Here is a 22,546-nt window from a genome sequence, read left to right as displayed (position 1 = left end):
ATCCCTAGACCTTGAAATCAAATAAAGAATGAGGAACTGAGTTCAGAGTTGTTATTGTTAATCACCCCACCCTTATATTAAATGTAAGAAAGAAAGTAGTGGAAAGCTTGAGCAATAGCTTTCCAAGATTGACGATGTGACCACTTGACAATGATGTTAGCATCCCATTCATTAGAATGAGAACCATAGATATTCCTAATACTCCTATACCATAAAAAGTTATTCCTTTATGAAGAAAGCATTGTGAGAACCAGGAAGATTGCGATAATTTTTCTATCAAAAGTGCCTTCTTTTTATTAGCATTTTGACATAAATTTGTAGAGATACATATCAATTATTTCCATATATCAAGGTAAGTATATCTAACAAGTTGAAAATTCTCCAATGGTCCCCGAAATCCTAAAGAACATATTTCAAGCGAGGCTTTCCGAGTAGGACCGATTGAAGTCAACTTGTGTAGGCGATAACCTTCTAGGATAAGCATTCTTCTTATATACCATCTACCCTAATGCAATACAAATTGTGTCTTGCAAGCTCTAGTCAAAACTATGTTACCAATTCCCAAGCTCCTGCCACTCTTTTGCTTACATACTTACCTCATTAATTAGATGATCTTTCTTCCTCAGCTTCATTTCATAAAAAATGAATATATAAATAAATAAAAATATAATCTCTCTAAACTTGTCAATCCTAAATGCTAAGGATTCTGAACATTAAAAGATAATACATTGTTATATTGCTCAAACTTATGGAATTAAGGAAGACACTATTGCCTAAATACGACTTGACTATTTCCCAACCATCTACTCTATGTGAAATCAAACTAATCCAACCTAATTATACACCCAAGATGGTGAATTTAGTGCTTGTCAAATTTTAAATAATTCTAGAAACTTAATGCAAATATAAAACTTGAATGCAATTACAATAAATTAATTGTAATTGAGGTTCCAATAGACCTTTACAACCTTCTAAGTGTTCTCTCAAATAGTTAAAAACACTCAAAGCAATATAACAAATATATTTTAAAGAGTACAAAACCTAGCTTGGAATTGAATACAAGTAATAATGGTAGCCAGGCTCAAAGATGCACAGTCAGTTGTGGGTTCAACTGTGTACAGTTGTACCCAGTTTAGTTGTGTACAGCTATACGTACAACTATGTACAGCTGTGCATACAATTGTGTACAACTGGTTGTGTAATGGTCGATTAGTTGTGATTTATTTTGTATAGTTGACTATCCTAAATAGCCTTGTGTACCCTATATGAATACCATTGCGATATATGAGAATAATCATTCAGTAATTTATCAAGTTGGTATCAAAGTGAAAGTAGAGAATTTCCGTTGCTGCCTAGTTGACACTTTTTTTTTTTTTTCATCTTCTTCATTACCACATAATGTCTACAAAAACATATGTGAGTATTTCTGATAGCAAAAAGTCATCTATGGTGACCATTCATGAGACTGCCTCTCCAACAATTTCTATTAAGTTGGATGGTGCTAATCATTGTGTTTGGTGTCAAAATTTGGAGATGTATATTGTTTTTTTTTTTTTTTTTGATTGGCAAAACACACAAAAAACATATATTAGAAAGGAGCCCCTTAAAACAGGGCCGAATTGGAGATGTATATTGTTGGTGGAAAAAAGAAGGGATATATCACAAGAAAGAAGGTTGCACCTGTAGAGGATAATCCAAACCATGATGAATGGGAGGCCAAAAACGCTCTAGTCAAGTATTGGCTTCCATGATTGATCACCTGATGTCACACTTTGTGCAATGTGGAACGACTAAGGAGGTTTAGGATGCAGTCAAGAGGAGCTATTTTGATGTCTCTGACTCTTCTCAAGAATATGCATTGATGAAGAAATGCTTTCAATCATGCCATGGTGGTTGCCTTTGTGCAGAATACTACAATGAGTTAAACTTGATATTCATGGAGATTGATTATTCAAGGCCCAATGTGATGGGGGAAAGCGTTTTAAAGTTTATTCAGGGAGGAAAGGGAAGGCCTAAGTAAACTTCAAGTAGGATTAATATTAGTTAGAATTGATTTAGGATTGGTATTTGTTAGAGTCTAATTAGTATTAGCTAGTTGAGTTATAATATAATTAGAATTTGAGTCATGATAGATTATTAGAGTCTTAGTAGACCTTGGATGTTATAATTAGAATTAGAATCATAATAGGTTATTAGAGTCCTAGTAGACTTTAGATTTCTTAGAGAAGCTTATAAATAGGCTAATTAATGTAAATCAAAGGAATGAATTGATATTAATAATATTGTATTTTCTTTCATTGCAAGATTGCAACCCTCAATGGTGAGACTCTATTGATTTTCTTCTAGGTGAGACTCCTAGAAGGCCTTAGTGAAACTCTAAGGTTTTCCATCTTTTCTTTATTGTTTATTTTTTCTCTCTATTTCTTATCTTATAATTTTCTCTACCATAAAATTTATTCCTTATTCCTTTCCTTACACCCTAAAAATAAAACCCTAGTTCGCCTACCCTCGAGTGTAGGCAACCATCTTAGGGTTGTCCTACATCAATTTTTGTATTAGAGCCAAAGTTCTTGGCTTGAAGGCATATGCAATTAAGGAGCGGAGCAACTTATGCAAGCATGAGTTCCAAAAAAACTTCTAGCAATCAAGATGCCACTACAATACACTTGGAGGAAATTAGCCACACAACAATCCCATCAAGATGTTATAATACAACTAAATAGCAAACTTGATGCGATCATGAAGTTATTAGAAAAAAGTCAAGAAAAACAACCAATTGAAGAGGAGATTGCAAGTCATCAATGTAGACAATCGCCAAGTCAATCATGCGAAGAACAAGACAATTTTATGATGGGGAATCAAAGAAGGGCCAAACTTTTTGAGCTAGATGATGATGTGACAAAAAAGTTACGTCTTGAAGTTACTGAATTTTATGGAAAACTAAATCCAACAGCTTTTCTTGATTGGATTATGTCAATGGAAGATTACTTTGATTGGTATGCAATGCCCAAAAATAGAAAAGTTCATTTTGTGAAGGCAAAGCTAAAAGGAGTAGCATGTCTATGGTGGCATAATATTGAGAATCAAGTTCATAGAACTAGCTAACCACCTATTAACACATGGGACGAGATGAAGTTGAAGATGAAAGAGCACTTTCTCCCAACGGATTATGAACAATTTATGTATACAAAATTGTTTTCCTTTAAACAAGGTACCAAGTCCGTTGAAGAATATACAGAAGAATTCCATGAATTGAGCATTCAAATCAAGTGCAGGAAAGTAATGCTCAACTTGCAGCCCGCCACAAAGCTGGACTTCGAATGGAGATTCAACTTGAGATGATAGTTGCACACACTTGTACCCATGGAGGAAAATATCGGGATATATCGGCGATATATCGCCGATATATCTTGTATCGGGAGGCGGTGACACGACATTTTGAGGAGAAAAATCGAGGAGAGATATTTCCGTATATATCGCCAAAATATCGGCGATATATCGGTTCAGGGAGATATATCGGAGATTTTTTGAAAAAATCGATTCTGGTGGCAAAATATCGGTGATATATCGCCGATATATCATCGATATATCGGTGATATATCGGAGATATATCGCTGATTTTTTTGTGATATTTCCCCTCCTTCATGCAACTTGATCTGACGGCCCAGATCACGCCCGTGTTGATCCGACGGCCTAGATGTGATTCCAATGGTAATATGGCGATCCAACGGCCAGATTGCTCCCAATTTTTTATCCAACGGCCAAAATTGATTTTCAACGGTAAATTAATGTTCCAACGGCTATTTTGGCCCAAATTTATTCTATAAATAGCCCAAATTTCATCTATTTCATCCATTTTTGCTTTCATTCTTCATTTGCTCTCTCATTACTCCAATTTTTATTAAGGTTGCTCAATTATTTAATCATTTTAAGGTATATTTGTTTTAAATTGTAATTAATTTTGTTTGCAATTGTAATTAATTCATGTATTTTCAATTAATTAGTATGTTTGCAATATGAATGATTTAATGCTATTTTTACATTCAATTGTAATTAATTTTTATATTTTTATTGAATTAACTTAGGTTAATTTGATTATTTAATTATAAATTGATATGTTTATTTTAGATGATTATTTGTGATTTATTTTCACATCTAGAATTAAATTAAACTAGTTAACTTAGCTAAATTATTTAATTAATTTAATTAACATGCTAAATTATTTAATTAATTTAATTAACATGAACTAGTATATTTTGAATATGAAATATGTTTATTTAATGAATTTAATGTGTACAAATTATTGATATTTAATGAAATGAAATATTTTATGTGACTTTATAATGAGAACAATTACAAAATTAACATTTCTTATAGATCGATATGATATAATTACATCTAATATCGCAAATTATATTATATATATATATCAAATTTTTCAATAAAACAACTTTAAAATGTCCATTATACTTCTAATTATATTATTATGAGGTTTTCCTTGCATTTCTATGAGTTTTTAATAATTTTAAGCCAACCGATATTTTTTTCCAGAATATCTGCCGATATATCTCCGATATATCCGATATATCCGTAAAATCGAAGTACCGATATATCCGTGATTACCGATATTTTCATCCTTGCTTGTACCATAGATGATGTTTATCAACTAGTCCTCAAAATAGAAAGAGGCCTTAAATTTCGGGTGTCCAGGCATCTAAGTTCACAAATTGGGAGCACTTTTTCCAACAGGACAACAAACAAACCTTTAAGCACATTAAGCTTTAGAACTTCTAACCATGCGAATGGTGGGGGCAACACTCAACAAACTTCGAATGTGGCACATAAGAATGGTAATAAGGGTAAAACTTCAATGAGTATTGAAGATAGAAAAGTAGACGTGACTCCTTTATGCTTTAAGTGTGGTGGGCATGGCCATTATGCTGTTGTGTGCCCAACCAAAAGTTTACACTTTTGTGTTGAAGAACCAAAATTTGAATTGAAGAGTTACCCAAAGGAAGAACAGACCTACAATGAAGATGAAGTTAGTGAAGAATGTGACTACTATGATGGTATGACAGAAGGACATAGTCTTGTAGTACGACTTTTATTAGTTGTCCCAAAGGTAAAAGGAAAAGAAGATTGGCGACGTACTAGCATTTTCCAGACACGTATTTCTTGCTAAGGGAGATTATGCACCATGATCATTGATGGAGGTAGTAGTTTGAACATAGCTTTGCAAGAACTTGTTGAGAAGCTAAACCTTAAAACAGAGAGACATCTAAATCCATTCAGAGTAGCATGGGTTAATGACACCTCTATCCCGGTAAGTTTTCGCTACTTAGTAATATTCCTTTTTGGTAAGGACTTTGAAAAGTCTATATGGTGTGAGGTCTTACTCATAAAAGTAAGTCATATTTTACTTGGAAGACCTTGGCTCTTTGATAGAAGAGTTCAACATGATGACTATGAAAATACATATGCTCTCATACACAACAGACATAAGAAGATCCTTCGTCTAATGAAACTAGTCCCTCCAATTAAGAAGTTAGAGGAGACACAACCAAAAAAGGTATTTACTATGTGTCAATTTGAAAATGAGAGCAAGGAAACTAAAGTTATTTTTGCTTTAATGGCTGGGAAGTGGAAGAATTTAAAGAGCAAGATAAGGAATATTCGGCAAACGTACGTAAAATCCTTGATGACTTTTCTGACTTGTGGCCTACAAAGTTACCTAATCAACTCCCTCCTATGTGTGGCGTACAACATACCATTGATTTGATTCCCGGTGCATCATTACCAAATTTACCAGCCTACAGCGTGAATCCAACAAAGCATGTGGAATTGAAAAGGTAAGTTGATGAATTACTTATTAAAGGCTTTATTCGTGAAAGCCTAAGTCCTTGTGGAGTTCCTACCCTACTAACTCCAAAGAAGGATGGATCATGGTGGATGTGTGGGGATAATCATGGAATCAACTAAATCACAATCAAGTATCGGTTTCCAATTCCAAGACTTGATGACATGCTAGATATGATGGTTAGTTCAGTAATCTTCTCAAAGATTAATCTAAGAAGTGGATATCATCAAATACATATTAGACCAGGGGATGAATGGAAGACATCTTTCAAAACTAAGGATGGATTGTATGAGTGGTTAGTCATGCCGTTTGGACTAATCAATGCTCCAAGTACCTTTATGCGGGTTATGATGCAGGTATTGAAACCTCTTATTGGACGGTTTGTTGTTGTCTATTTTGATGATATTCCTATAGTCAATCTTGTGAAGATCATGAGGAACACTTGAAGCAAGTAATGCGCACTCTTAGGGCTAAAAAATTTTACATTAATTTGAAAAAATGTATTTTCATGAGCCCTAGTGTTGTATTTCTAGGCTTTGTTGTGTCTTCTAAGGGTGTTGAAACAGATCCGGAGAAGATCAAAGCTATTCTTGATTGGCCAGTACCAACAAATATCCATGAGGTGCGAAATTTCCATGGAATGGCTACATTCTATCGACGATTTATTCAAAATTTCAGCTCTATTATGGCCCCGATCACTAAATGCATGACACCTGGTTTATTTATTTGGACCAAGGCGATCGACAAGGCATTTGAAGAAATCAAATCCAAGATGGTGAACCCTCCTATCCTACGTCTACCAAACTTTGAGAAAGTATTTGAGGTGGCTTGTGATGCTTCCCATGTGGGAATTGGAGCAGTTCTTAGCCAAGAGGGACATCCTGTGACTTTCTTTAGTGAAAAGCTCAATGGGGCAAAGAAAAAATACTCCACATATGATCTTGAATTCTATGCGGTGGTGCAAGCAATTAGGCATTGGCAACATTATCTCAGTTACAAGGAATTTGTTTTGTATTCAGATCATGAAGCCTTGTGATATCTTAATTATCAAAAGAAGCTTAACTCTCGACATGTAAAATGGAGTAGTTTTCTTCAGCTGTTTACCTTCAATTTAAAGCATTGTGTAGGAATTGAAAATAAAGTAGCTGATGCCCTTAGTAGGAAGACCCTTCTCTTAGTAAACATGTCAGCCACTACAATTGGATTTGAAGAATTAATGCATTGCTATGACAATGATGCTGATTTTGGAGATGTTTATTCCTCTCTTTTGAGTGGTTCAAAAGCAACACGTATTGAATTCCAAATTTTAGAAGGGTACTTGTTTTATAAAAATCGTTTATGCTTACCAAGGACTTCCCTACATGATCATGTCATATGGAAACTTTATGGTGGCGGAATAGGTGGACATTTTGGATGAGATAAGACCATTGCTTTGGTGGAAGATTGCTTTTTTCGGCCTAGTTTAAAGAAGGATGTTTGGAAGGTTATCAAACAATGTCGAGCATGTCAAGTAGGAAAAGGTTCAAAGTAAAATACAGGGTTATATACACTATTACCAATTCCATCCAAACCTTGGGAAGACTTGAGCATGGATTTTGTACTTGGATTACCAAGGACACAACGGGGCTTTGATTCTATATTTGTTGTGGTTGACAGATTTTCCAAAATGACATATTTTATTCCATGTAAGAAGGCTTCGGATGTTTCTTATGTTTCTATCTTGTTCTTTACAGAAGTAGCTCAATTGCATGGATTACCACAATCCATTGTTTCTGATTGCGATGTCAAGTTCATGAGCTATTTTTGGAAAACCTTGTGGGCCAAACTAGGTACTCAATTAAAATTTTTCATCCTCAAACTGATGAACAAACAGAAGTTGTCAATCGCAGCCTTGGTAATTGTTGAATATAATGTATTTATAGTGTATAACCTTTCCTTGTTAATATAGGATACATGTATGGTAGTTAGGACTCCTAGCCTTGTATATATATATATATTTCTCAATTGTAAGTAGATCATCACATTAATGAGAATTAAGGTATTTCTTCTTTCTCTCTCTCAACAGTAATCTTTTGAGATGCATTGTGAGAGATTAGTTGAGAAATTGGGACAATGTCTTACCATAAGCCGAGTTTGCTTTCAACAGCTCCATTAATCGTACTATTGGGTACTCACCTTTTGAAGTGGCATACGGGCTGAAACCTAAGTTGTTGATCTTATAGCATTACCTACTTTTATCCGCACTAACCAAGATGGTGATGCATTTGCACGTTATATACGAGATATATATAAAAAGGTACGAGAAAAAAAATCAAAATCAGCAATGAGAATTATAAAGAGGCAGCAGATGCACATCGAAGATATATTTAGTTTCAAGAAGTTGATCTAGTGATGGTTCATCTACGTCTAGAAAGATTTCATCCGAGCACATTTCAAAAGCTTCAAGCTAAGAAAATGGGTCCATTTCGGGTATTAAAGTGGTTGGGTGAGAATGCTATTTGTTAGAGCTTCCTTTAGACTTGCATTTTAGTCCAATATTTAATGTGGAAGATTTGTGTATCTACCATGGCCATCACAACAATGTAAGTGAAGAGTTGGATTTTCAATTACCACCTACTCTTAGCCCACATCCTGAGATCAAGTATGTTCTTGATGATCAACTTATGTCTACTCGAATGGAAGAGAGAGAGTGAGAGAGAGAGAGAGAGAGAGCGAGATAGCTAGAGTGAGGGAGTCTGAGTGCGATGGAGGCGAGCGAGGGTGTCTGCGACCAAAAGAATGCGAATGAGAAGAGCGAGGGCCCTTGCTTCCGAAGGAAACCGACGGAGGAGAGGGAGGGTTTCTGCGGCTGAATGGGAGCGAGATATCTAGAGCGAGGGAGTCTGAGTGCGATGGAGGCGAGCGAGGGTGTCTGCGAACAAAGGAAAGCGAAGGAGAAGAGTGAGGGTCTTTGCGTCTGAAGGAAACCGACGAAGGAGAGAGAGGGATTCGGCGACTGAACGGGAGCGGGGGAGAAGATCGAGGGCGCTCGAGCCGGAGTGAAAGTCTAAAGGGAGCGTTCTTCTTGGGGCACCGGGATAACTCCAGGAAGAGCATCTTCTGTGTGGAATCGAAAACTTTTGAGGTCGAAGTTGAAGAAAAGAAGGGCAAAACTCAAGTTGTGGTGTTGGAGAGAAAAAGAGGGATCTCGTCGTGGGTACGGATGGGAATAGAGAGCCTAAGGTTTTTTCTTGAAGGTCTAGTCCATTGCTGTAAGGACACGAGTGCGGGGAAATGGAGAAGAAGCTGGAAGGAAAATGGAAGGGCCTATTCCATGATGCGTGATGAAAACAGTGGCAGGTGCTTCATAAGATTAGGAGTGGTGGATCTGGAGAGCAAAAATGCCAGTATTTTCTTCCCCAAAGGGAGAGGAGCAGTGGGGGGCTGGACTTCAATGGTAGACTCGCTAAGGCGTCTGGGCTTTGATAAGAAAGGGAATGAGGGCCAGAAGAATGAAGTGATGCTGCTGAAGCCTATCACGACGAAAACCTTTGCGGAGGTAATCAAACAGCCGATGAGGAAAGACCGAGCAGTGATCAAGGTGGCGGTTAGAGAGAAGGAGATTAGCCGAAATTTGGACAAACTGGGTCACTGTTTGGTTGGGTCCTGGAACCCTAAATCAGGGAGAGGGGATGACCTGAAGACCTGGGGGACTCTCTTGGCGAGAACTTGGGACCTGAAGGGTAATTTGGGTATTGCAAAACTGGAGAGGGGAAAGATTCTGCTAGAATTTGAAAGATTGGAAGAATCGAAGAGAGTCCTAAGTCTCAAAAGCATTATGGTAAGGGGGGGTTTTTCTCCGCCTGGAAGAATGGAGGCCCGAGACGGGATGCATGCCGGAAGGGGAAAAAAGGCGTGAGGCTTGGGTGAGAATCGTGGGCCTCCCGGTCTCTCTTTGGGATCAGACCATCCTGAGAAGGATAGGGGAGGAGTGTGGGGGGTTCCTTGCAGTTGATACCCAAACAGAGAAGCTAGAAGAGCTATAGTGGGCGCGGATCTTGGTTAAGATAAACGAAGAAGAATTACCCAATGTGGTGGAAGTGTGGATTGAAGACTTGTGTTATGTGCTAACTCTCTGGTGGGAGGTCAGACCGATGTTGAAGGTAAGGCCGACAGGGTTGAGAGGGGTGAAGACTGCAGTAGCAGTCGAGGTTGGGGGTGAGGCTCGTGCACGCGCGAATAAGCGCGTGATGGAGATGGGGGGTGTCACTAGGATCGAGGCACTGCAGCAGCTGGTAGATGGGACGCGGAGACAGTCTTGGGGGTCGGGGCAACCTGTGGACCCCAGCTTGGGTGGGCTGAACCAGAGGGGCCCCGCCAAATCCCCTTGGAGCACTGACTTGGACTCTCCTGGGCCTGATCCATCGGATCTGGAGGCTGGGCCGTCGCGTGCTGGGTCGGCTGGGCTGATTTGCACTGGATCACCTTCCTCTGGGCCGTTGTCTAGGAAGGATCCGGATCGGGCCAAGGTCATTTCGCCATCAATTGAGCCTGGGCTGGGTTATAAAGACTTAGGCCCGTCTAGTGAGGCCTGCACTTTGGATTGGACTGGCCCACGTCTGCTGAAAGGGCCAGATGCAGGAATTTCCTCCTTCTGGTTGAAGAGCAAGGAGGATATGGAGGAACCATGTCTTGTGGAGAGTCCAAAGACTGACGGAGCCTTATTGGAAAAAGCTCAAAGGTATGGTAACTCATCTAGCCTTGGTGAATTATTGGCCCCTGCTGCTTTTTCTTCCTCTTCTCTTTTTTCTGGTCGGACTCCATTGGGGGAGTATTACGACTTCTCTGGGGTTGGTTGGGAGGTAGCCCAGAGAGACTCTCAATGCCGCATTGTCAATGGACTAGGGTCTATGGAGCAAAGGGCAGTAGCCAACTGGGAGTTGACGGAGGCTAGCAATGGCAGCAATGGAGAAGGTGGAGGGGAGCTATGTCTGATCCGTACAGTGCCACAGGAAGACAAAGGATGGGAGGAGGTTGATTGGGAAGACAGTGAACTGGCCAGATTCAGCAAATTTCTGGGGTTTTCGACAAAAGGCTTGGAAAAGGAAATTTTGGACTTTTTGGTTAAGATCAGAAAAAAGAGGGAAAAAGTCCATAGTAAAATCCTTCTGGACAAATCGAAATTTGAACGGGAGCTGAAAAGATTAGAATGCTGCATTAATTACGAAAGGGGGAAGAAGCTGAAGAGTGATATGCAAGAAAGAGGGGATCAGATGTTGGAAGTTTAATGAAGTTAAGACTGCTAATTTGGAACGCGCGGGGAGCTAATGATAGCTCCAAGAGGAAGGTGATTAAGGCAATGATTAGGAGTCAAAGGGTGGACCTGTTTTGTCTTCAAGAGACAAAAATTCAGTCAATGTCTGAGGGAGTGGTAAGGAGTCTAGGCTCTGGGAGGTTCCTGGACTGGGGTGCCTTGGATGCTCATGGCTCTGCGGGTGGTGTGTTGATTTGTTGGGATAAAAGAACCTTGGAAGTGAGTGAGATGGAGGTGGGTCAGTTCTCTATTTCCTGTAGGATTAGGAATGTGGAGGATGGGTTCGTCTGGGTTTTCACAGGTGTTTATGGGCCGTTCTCTAGGGAGGATAGGGAGGCCTTTTGGGAAGAGTTAGGGGCAATTAGAGGCATCTGGAGTGACCCATGGTGTATAGGGGGCGATTTTAATGTCATCCTCTCCCAAAGAGAAAGGAGCAGTCAGGGAAGGATAAGTGGTGCAATGAGAAGATTCGCCCAGGTTGTAGATGATTTAGAGCTTATTGATCTTCTGCTGCAAGGTGGTGTGTTCTTATGGAGTGGGGGTAGAAATAACCAAGCGTGGGCTAGATTGGATAGATACCTTGTGACCCAGAACTGGCTGGATAAATTTTGTGGGGTTGTTCAATGCAGACTGCCGAGGCCCACATCTGATCACTTTCCTATTATATTGAAGGGTGGAGGGTTAAGACGAGGCCCATCTCCGTTTAGGTTTGAAAACATGTGGCTGAAAGTAGACGGTTTTAAGGACCTTCTTCGGGAATGGTGGCAGGGCATTGTGGTGAGGGGGAAGGCTAGTTTTAGATTGGCCTCTAAGCTGAAGGTGCTGAAGCAGAAAATCAAAGAGTGGAATAGGGAGGTGTTTGGCAGACTAGAAGTTAACAAGAACTTGGCTCTCCAGCAGGTTGAGTTCTGGGACAGGGTGGAAAGTGAAAGGTGCCTGTCAGTAAGTGAAACGGAAATGAAAAAGGAAGCTAAGGAAACCTTCAAGAAGTGGGTTCTTCTGGAAGAAACCCACTGGAGACAAGTGTCGAGGGAGTTGTGGTTGAAGGAAGAGGACAAAAACACAGGATTTTTCCATCAGATAGCCAATGCCCATCGTAGAAACAATTCCATGGACAGAATCAAAATCAATGGGGTGTGGAGGGTTGAGGAGCAGGAGATAAGGGAGGGGATTGTGCAAAATTTTCAGCAACTTCTCATTGAAGTGCCAAGTTGGAAAGCGGATATTGAGGGGCTGCACCTCCCAAGCCTAAACCCCTGTGAAGCTGAAGGACTGGAGGTGCCCTTTACTGTGGATGAGATTCACTCTGCTTTGATGGACATGAATGGAGACAAAGCTCCTGGGCCAGACGGGTTTACAGGGGCTTTTTGGCAAACATGTTGGGAATTTGTGAAGAAGGAGATCATGGATATGTTCAAGGAGTTTTTTGTGCAAAAATCTTTTGCCAAAAGTCTCAACACCACCTTCTTGGTCCTTATTCCTAAGAAAGGGGGAGCGGAGGATCTTGGGGATTTTCGGCCTATTAGCCTGCTAGGGGGACTGTACAAACTCATGGCCAAGGTGTTGGCAAACAGATTGAAGAAGGTCTTAGGAAAGGTGGTCTCATTGGACCAGAACGCTTTTGTGAGGGGGCGACAGATTTTGGATGCATCTCTTATAGCTAATGAGGTGGTCAACTTCTGGTACAAGCGTAAGGAGAAGGGGTTGATCTGCAATTGGACATTGAAAAGGCCTACGACAACATCAACTGGAATTTCCTTATGAAGGTCTTAAAAAATATGCGATTTGGGACTCGGTGGATGGAGTGGATTTGGTGGTGCATCTCCACTGCCAAATTTTCTATCCTTGTTAATGGGGTACCAGCAGGTTTTTTCTCGAGTTCCAAGGGGCTGCGTCAGGGGGATTCCCTTTCTCCCTATCTTTTTGTCCTGGGTATGAAGGTGTTAAGTGCACTCTTAAGAAGACTGTTGGGGGGGGGGGGGGGGGGTTCGTCTCAGGGTGCAGCCTTAGGGGTAAAGGGAGGCTAGAGATGGAGGTCTCCCATTTACTCTTTGTGGATGACACAATCATATTTTGTGAAGCTAAGAAAGAGTACCTAACCTCTTTAAGCTGGATTTTGGCTTGGTTTGAGGCGGCGTCTGGGCTAAGAATAAACCTAGCTAAAAGCGAACTTATCCTTATTGGGGAGGTTGAAGAAATTGAGGAAATGACAGTGGAGCTTGGGTGTAAAGTGGAAGCTCTTCCCTCAGTTTATTTGGGGTTGCCCCTTGGAGCCCATCACAAGGCTATATCTATGTGGGATGGGGTGGAAGAAAGAATGAGGAGAAGATTAGCTCTTTGGAAAAGACAATACATTTCTAAGGGCGGGAGAATCACCCTCATCAAGAGCACTTTGGCCAGCATTCCTATTTATCAATTGTCCCTTTTCCGAATGCCCAAGTCAGTAGCGAAAAGGCTTGAAAAATTGCAAAGAGACTTTCTTTGGGAAGGGGGGAGAATGGAAAGGAAAATACACCTAATCAATTGGGAGGTGGTGTGTACTCAAAAGGAGAATGGAGGGCTTAGTTTACGGAAGATTGATCTCCTTAACAAAGCCTTATTGAGTAAGTGGATTTAGAGGTTTGCCTTTGAAGAGGATATTCTTTGGAAGAAAGTGATTGGGGTGAAATATGGTCAAGAGGGCCTTGGTTGGTGGACAAATGAAGCTCGCGGGGCGTTTGGGGTCGGGGTTTGGAAGGAGATTTTGAAGGAGGCAAATTGGTGTTGGGATAACATAAGTTTTAAGGTGGGCAAGGGGACTTAAGGTAAAATTTTGGACTGATCACTGGTGTGGTGATGAGGTGCTGTCCAGAATTTTCCCTCAGTTATTTGCTTTGGCGGTGCATAAAAATGCAACAATCAACGAGGTTTGGGACTCTAGCCTTGGTCAAGGGGGTTGGAACATCAGATTTGCTAGGGACTCAAATGATTGGGAGCTGGATTTAATAGGAGCTTTGTTTAACATGCTGAGGGACGTCAAGATCTCCCAAGAAGAGTATTCGGTGGTTTGGAGAGGCGGAGGTCAAGGTATTTTTGGAGTCAGACATGCTTACAATTTGCTGGCTGCTCCTAATACCCTCGCCTTCCCGGTTAAATGCATTTGGGTGGACAAGGTCCCTACTAAAGCTGCCTTTTTTGCTTGGGAAGCTACATGGGGGAAGATCCTTACTTTGGATAGGCTCCAAAGACGAGGGTGGCAGCTTCCTAATTGCTGTTTTTTGTGTGGTTGTGAAGAGGAAAATGTAAATCACATTCTTTTATATTGTACAGTGGCTAGGGTTCTTTGGGATATCATCCTTGCTTTGTTTGGGGTTCATTGGGTGTTCCCAGAGACGGTCTTAGAGGTATTACTTAGTTGGAGGGGCTCCTTTGTGGGGAAAAAGAGGAAAAAAATCTGGAATTCCATACCGGTGTGTATTTTTTGGACGGTTTGGAAGGAGATAAATAGATTAGCCTTTAGGGGGGGCTCGTTAGACATACAGAAACTAAAAAATTATTTTGTTTGTAATTTGTGGAGTTGGGCTAGAGTGTACATGGGAGAGGAGTCCTCTTCGGTTTTAATCTTTTTGGAGTGGCTAGCGGCTACTTAAGGGCCGTTTGAGGCTGCTTGTTTCTTTTGTTTTTTGGGGTGTGGCTGCGTTTGTATACTCCCTGTATGCTTTATGGCGGTTTGCCCTTTAATACAATTTATGCTTACTTATCAAAAAAACTTATGTCTACTCGACAAGGTGGATACCAAATTTTTTTGGTGAAATGGCGAGGCAAACCACATTCTAAAAATACATGGATTATGACAACGGATTTTCAGAAGCTTAACCCCGATCTCTATGAATTGTATCAAACATCTAACTCGTCGAAGTTGAGTTCTTTCAAGCCAAGGGGAATTGATGGGAGAAAACCTTTTAAAGTTTATTCAAGGAGGAAAAGGAAGACCTAAGTAAACTTTAAGTATGATTAATATTAATTAGAATTGAATTAGGATTGATATTTGTTAGAGTCTAATTAAGATTAACTAGTTGAGTTATAATATAATTAGAATTTGAGTCATGATAGGTTGTTAGAATCCTAGTAGACTTTGAATGTTATAATTAGAATTAAAATCATAATAGGTTATTAGAGTCCTAGTAGACTTTAGATTTCTTAGAGAAGCCTATAAATAAGCTAATCAATGTAAATCAAAGGGATGAATTGATATTAATAATATTGTATTTTCTTTCATTGCAAGGTTGCAACCCTCAATGGTGAGACTCCATTGATTTTCTTCTAGGTGAGACTCCTAGAAGGCCTTAGTGAAACTCTAAGGTTTTCCATATTTTCTTCATTGTTCCTTCTTTCTTTCTATTTCTTATCTTATAATTTTCTCTACCATAAAATTTATTCCTTGTTCCTCTATTTACACCCCAAAAATAAAACCCTAGTCCACCTACCCTTGAGTGTAGGCAACCATCCTAGGGTTGTCCTACATCACAATGATATGACGTGTGTAGTTAATATTGAGAAACAAAGAAAGTGTACTGCTAAAGATTGGGTTTACATATTTCTTACAGGTCTTGATCATAGTTTGGATCAAGTTAGTGGTCGTGTTTTGGCCACCTTTCCTTTACCAAGTCTAGAGAAAGCCTATTCACTAGTCTATTGTGGAGCACAGAGGCAAGTCACCATGGGAACAAAAGATCACTCTGAGATTTCTGCAATGGTTGTCCATAAGAATAACACACAACCAACCCTTTTTACTCCTACTGACTCTTATTCTCGCTCCTGCACTCATTATAATAACACCAAACATATAGTAGATGTTTGTTGGAAGAAACATGGTTATCTAGAGTGGTACAAGCGTAAACAAGCTAAAAGGAAGAATAAGAAAGCAGCTTCAGTTGCTACGCTATTCCTCCAGCATCTGCTAGTCAGGTTTCTCAATTATCTTCTCAAGAAGGTAATTCTAGTTTGGCCCTTATTTCTACTGCCTCTAACACTTGAGTTATTGATTCAGGGGGCCGCCACTAATCATATGACTAGTCATTCTTCCCTATTTAACCCTCTAATGTCCTCACCTGTTAAGTCTGTTCAAGTTGCTAATGGCACTCCTATGCCAATTTCAGGAGACAGGAATGTCTCACTTTCCCTCACACTCTCCATGTCCTTTGTTTTACTTGCGCCTAGTCTATCTAATAGTCTTGTTTCTATTAGCAAAATTACCAAATATCTTAATTGTTCTGTAACCTTCCATTCTACTCATTGTGTGCTTTAAGACAATCTTACAAAGATGATGATTGACACAGGTAAGGAAAGAGGAGGTTTTTACTAATTGGAGGGGTCAAGGGAGTTACAAGTTGAATCTAATCGTGTTTTTCAAGTGGCAAGAGAGACGTCTGATAGAGAAAAGATTCTTTTATGGCATTGCCGATTAGGTCACCTATCTTTTGCTTATTTGGAACATTTATTTCCTCAATTATTTTGAAATATTTCATTTTGTAGTTTAAGGTGTGAACAATGCATTTATGCAAAAAATATCGAATGTCTTTCAAAGTAAGTCTCAATAAAAGTCTGATTCCTTTTACCCATGTTTTTACTGATGTTTGGGGTCCTTTTTCTAGTCCTTCTATCATAAATACTTTGTGTCTTTTATTGATGATTCTACTAAGGTGAGTGGGTTTACTTGCTTAAGTCTAATAATAATGTTCTATATGCTATTCCTCAATTTTCCAAAATGATTGTCACACAATTTAATCCTCAGGTTAAAGTTTTTCACTCTGATAATGGTCGTGAGTTTGTAAATCAATCCCTTACGGATTTATTCAAAGAAAATGGAATCCTCCACTAGACAATGTGTACATACACGCCACAACAGAATGACAAAGAAGAACATAAAAACTGCCACATTCTAAAGGTGGCTCGAGCTTTATACTTTACTATGCATGTTCCAAAATATATTTGGGTTGAGATTGTCATGACTATTGTCTTTCTCATCAACCGAATGCTAGTTCATGCCATTAATTATCAAATTTCTTTGCGAATGTTATCACGATTTCACTCTATTCCTTCTGCTTTGAATCTTTGTCCTAAAGTTTTTGGTTGTATTTGTTGTGTTCAAATGCACTCCCATAAAAGGGATAAGCTTGATCCTCGTTCTCTTAAATGTGTCTTTCTTAGTTACTCTAATTTCCAAAAGGGTTATAAATGCTTTCATCGTCCTACAAGCAAATACCATGTCATAGATGTTCAATTCTATGAAGATGAGTCTTATATTTCTGGGAATGTGTCTCTGGTTCCTCTTAAAGGATTTATTAGTAGTAAAGAAGAGGAAAGGTTATGGTTAGAAAAGAAAAGGTTATGGATTTCAGGTCAGGGGGAGGATTCAATTGATTTGGGAAAGGGATAGTCTTTTAATACTGTCAACCCTATAGCAAATAAGTTTGCATTTGAGGAAAGAAGGGATGAAAGACCAACCAGATTATTTCAACAAGTTTATATAAGAAAGAACAAAGATGCTACTGTCATACCCCCTCTAAGCTCCAATACTCCTCTTGATGATACTACAATACCATTGGATGACTATTTTGAGACTAATCATGAGGTACATGTTCCTTCACCTTTAACTTCCGAAACTGCTACCTTGAATCCACACAATAATGAACAAGGTAGGCGATATTCTCTTCGTGATCATAAAGAACTTGATAGGTTGGGTTTCTCAAAATCATCCTCTAATGTTGTCTATCCCATTTCTGATTTTGTCTCTTATCATTGCCTATCTAAGACTCACTTTGCTTTTACTCTTCAGTTATCCTTTATGCCTATTCCCAGTCATTTTTAAGAAGCCCTTGAAGATCCTAAGTGGAAGTCTGTTATGGTAGAAGAAATGAAGGCTCTTCAGAAGAACTTTACTTGGGAGATGGTCGAGCTCCCTTAGAAAAAGAAAACAGTGGGATGTAAGTGGGTGTTTTTAGTAAAGTGTAAGTCAGATGGGACAACTTACAAGTACAAACTAGTTTCCAAGGGATACACTCAGACTTATGGAATTGACTATCAAGAGACCTTTGCTCTTGTGGCCAAAATGAACACTATTAGAGCCATACTCTCTCTTGCGGTCAATCCAGACTGGCCATTGAGACAATTTGATGTCAAAATGCTTTTCTTCATTGTGATCTATTAGAAGGGGTGTACATGGACCCCTTTTGGGGTTTTCACCAAAAGGGGGTAAGGTATGCAAACTAAAAAAGGCTTTGTATGGATTGAAGTAATCGCCAAGGACATGGTTTGACAGGTTGAGCTACTCAATGAAGGAGTATGGTTTTAAACAAGTGATGACAAATCACACTCTGGTCTATAAGAGAGATGGTGATGACATTACTTTGCTTATTGTTTACGTTGATGACATGATTGTTATAGATAGTAACTCTACAAAAATAAAGAAGCTTTGGAGCTATTTGGCCAAGGAATTTGAAATGAAGGGCTTGGGTGCTTTAAAATACTTCTTAGGTATTGAGGTGTTTTGGTCCAAGCAAGGACTCTTCCTCTCACAACGGAAGTATACATTAGATCTCTTGGTCGAAACTGGTAACTCTGTTTGTGAACTTGTAGATACTTCCATTGAGATAAATCATGGCTTGTCCATCTACCTTGTTCAGATTCCAACGAATAAAGAAAGATATTAGAGACTAGTGAGAAAATTAATCCATCTAATTCACACTAGGCATGACTTGTCATATGCAATTAGTGTTGTAAGTCAATTCATGCATAATCCAAGTGATTGATACATGAATGTAGTAAATTGTATCCTGACCTATCTGAAGTCCTCTCCAAGCAAAGGTCTTATGTTCTCCAGACACAAACATCTATATATTGAGGGTTACACAGACTCTGACTTTGCTGGATCCAGATTGGATAGAAAGTCTACTTAAGGGTATGTATCATTTGTGGGAGGAAATTTGGTGACTTGGAGGAGTAAGAAACAAAATGTGGTCTCATTGTCTAGTGCAAAAGATGAATACCGTGCACTCCATCATGCAACTACGAAACTTACTTAGCTACGAATTTTCTTCAGTGAGCTTAGGTTTTTCCCAAGAAGCCTATGGTGCTCTTTTGTGATAACACAATAGCTACTTAGATTGCAAATAATCGGTACAACACGATCAAACTAAGCATATTGAACTTGACAAGAACTACATCAAGGATAACCTAGATTTTGTCATAATAAAGGTCCCTTGCATAAAGATTGCAGATCAGTTGACGGATATTATGACTCATGATGTTATTAGTGGTCCATTCTATGCATCATTATCCAAGTTGGGCATGTGCGATGTCCATGCACCAACTTGAGGGGGAGAGTCAATTATGGGTTTAGTTGTGTACAATTGTACATGGTTCAGCTATGTATAATTGTAGGTACAATTGTATATAGCTGTGAGTACAATCAGTTGTGTAGTGGTCAATTAGTTGTGATTTATTTTGTATAGTTGTTGAGTATTTTATATAGTCGCTATCCTAAAATAGCTTTGTGTTCCCCGTATAAATACCCTTGCATTATATAAGAATATTCATTCAACAATTTATCAAGTTGCGCTAATTAGTATTTGCAAGTTTCGAAATAAATGCACTCAAGAAGGAGTCAGAGCTCTTTTATGAATGATAAGATTGATATGCAATAGTTGAAAAACTCATAAATGAGGTTTATGAGCTTTAAACAGGTAATGATTGCACACACTAACCATTAAAAACAAGTTCTCACACAACTAGTTGCCTTATTGGTTGACTAGGAAACTAGTCATTAGCATTGGGAGCCAATTGGTCAATCGGTTGCTCAACCTATGAGCCAATTGCTCAATTGGTTAACCAAGTAATCGACCTGTAGATTAATTGTCAACCATTGACAGTTTGCTTCAACACTGCACTTTGTCAACCAAGGGACAATTGATCAGCCAGTTAACTGCCTCCATTGATGCAATTGTTTGAGCAGTTTTATGCTTTCATATGATAAAATTTAAGTCCTGGCTAGTTGTAACACTTTTGCGTAAATATGGAAATCACTTTATCTTTAAAGAAACTTGGAAATATGGTAGGTTTCATCAATTTTGATAATGGAATCACTACATCCAATTTTGTAATTTTAAAGGTCATTTTTATGTATAGTTTTATAGTGCATGATATACAATGTGGGCTCAAATCCTATAAGCTAAAATTGGTTGTTCAACATGATATCATAACTTTGTTTGACAGGAGGTCAAGATTCAAACCTCACCACCACATGTTTCATTTCCCCAATTATTGAGCCCATATGTAAGCCCAAAAATGGAGGTTACATGTGAGGGAAGGTAATGGAGAGCATGATTTTCATTATGAGCCCAAATTCTATAACCTTAAGCTTTTAGGAAAATTTGTTGTCTAACAAAACAAGTCCTAACTTAATGCACCTTGACCGAACTTTACATTTAAGCCGTGAAAATTAATTTTGGTTGAGGTCCTCCTTGATGAATTGACTTGAAATTTTGAGCTTCCGAAAAAATAATATCTTTCAATATCTATCCTGATCAAGCAAACTCAAAACACAAGATTAAATTATAATCCCTTGTTTTGTTATTATCAAAATTGGTATTATGAAACCTTGGACTAACCATCTATGATTTGTCAAGCTTGATGGTGATATGGAAATTGAATGATCCAGCTGGTCAAATTGTTTATTGACCATTTCTATTTGACCCAGAATTCCAAAAACAGATTTAGCTCAAGCCTCAGTTCAAACCACAGCACAGTCCCTTTGTGCAGTGGTAATCATCATCCACTCATCTTGTGAAGCTTTATATAATGAGCTTAGCTGTTTTTAGAATGGATGAGTGGCAAGTCAAGGAAGTACAGCATTAGATACATATACAAGAAAGCATAGATAGCCCCAGTGAGGGACAGGAAAGTCAGTTAAGATGGTTTCATAATTTAGATTTTTGATCAATCTCCACTGATGAAGTGCAATATGAAAATTAAATGTGCTATGACTAAGGAAAGACCAAAAAAGGGCATGAGTTAAAGTACAAAGAACAAATATGTTAGTGTATGATTTAATAGAAAAGAGGGTATTACATGCAATGGAATTCAGACCAAGATAGTGCAGCCAAATCTAATAATTCACATAAGGCTTTTTCAAGCATTCAGGTTGATTCAATGAGATTGTTGTCTATTATGAGATGTTGTCAACTATTGACAGGTCTGTAGGACCTTAAGTACTATAATGATCATTGAAGCTGACTATTTAAGCTAATGGTTCAATATGTTTAAACCTCATTTGTATCCCATTTGCCTCATTGAATTGAACGTCATATTGTTGTTTGTGTTTAGTGAGTTGATGATACTAATTCATGTTACCTTGCTACATAATTTCTTTCCAAAATCAAACTCACCTAAGTTATTCTTTTCCAGGGGATACTTCATTATGCTTTGCATAATCAATATTGGAGGTTGATAGATCCTCAAGGAAAACCGACAGGAGTAGTGGGATGGTGGCCTTCACGCGCTGTCACATTTTTGGAAAACCATGATACTGGATCAACACAGGTTCTTTCTCTCTCTCTCTCTCTCTCTCTCTCTCTCTCTCTCTCTATCACGCACATGCACATACACACACACACACACAAACACACTCACTTTATCTAGGGTATGTATTGATAAATTAGCATGATTCTTGTAAGAGCTTTTTGCTTGACCAAATTACTATCTTCTGTATGGTCAAGTACATCCATACAGCAGTTAAGAACTTCATGTGTTACAGTTTTTTCCCTTTATTAAATGATGCGATTGATTTGGGATATGGCCTGTTAGATTGCATTTGTGCCACTGATTTAGATTGCTTTTGTGCTTTTGCTTCAGGTTAGGCATAATACACTTGTCCCTTTAAACACTGAAAACATCCTTATGAATAAATTTTTTTATATTGCATCTAATTTCCAATAAAGAAACAGTGGGGCCATTATCCAGAGTCATCTAAGATACTAAATTCCCAGTCAAGTACTCCATTTGACCACTGGTGCCAAGCTCCTTAGCAGCCAGTTAGCACAGACAAAAGAGGCCACTTCTTTATCATTTTGTAATGAATTTTCTCCAACTACCTTTTTAGGGTTCCAATGGTGTGTAAGGAGTTATCCACACTTGATGCTCATTGAATAGTTCTCTCACTGTGTATACACGTGTTATGACTACAGTTGAGTTATTTTTCTTAACCGTCCTTCATTATTTTTTATTTTTTTTTATTTTTTATTTTATTGGAACTGTCCTTCATTATTGACAGCATACTTGTTCACATTGTATCTTTTTACCATATCTTTCTGCATATGCGTATCTGTCTTGTGATACACAAGGAATGCCTGTGGATGATG

At 38.7% G+C, this 22,546-nt stretch overlaps 1 protein-coding gene across 3 annotated transcripts in view; it reads left to right on the top strand.

Moving 5' to 3' along the window:
• Positions 1–22,546, top strand: part of LOC117929569 — a 48,335-nt gene that overhangs the window by 23,620 nt on the left and 2,169 nt on the right. For 2 of the 3 annotated variants that reach the window (XM_034849884.1, XM_034849883.1), the window contains exon 13: positions 21,594–21,728. In XM_034849884.1, the coding sequence (XP_034705775.1) occupies positions 21,594–21,728 (135 nt within the window). Of the gene's footprint in view, positions 1–16,468; positions 19,677–21,593; positions 21,729–22,546 lie in introns of those variants that run through there. The other variant, XM_034849885.1, reaches the window with a different exon arrangement.

This window comes from Vitis riparia, chromosome 14 (assembly GCF_004353265.1).
Source record: "Vitis riparia cultivar Riparia Gloire de Montpellier isolate 1030 chromosome 14, EGFV_Vit.rip_1.0, whole genome shotgun sequence".
Taxonomy (NCBI): domain Eukaryota; kingdom Viridiplantae; phylum Streptophyta; class Magnoliopsida; order Vitales; family Vitaceae; genus Vitis; species Vitis riparia.
This window is presented reverse-complemented; position numbering and strand designations above follow the sequence as displayed.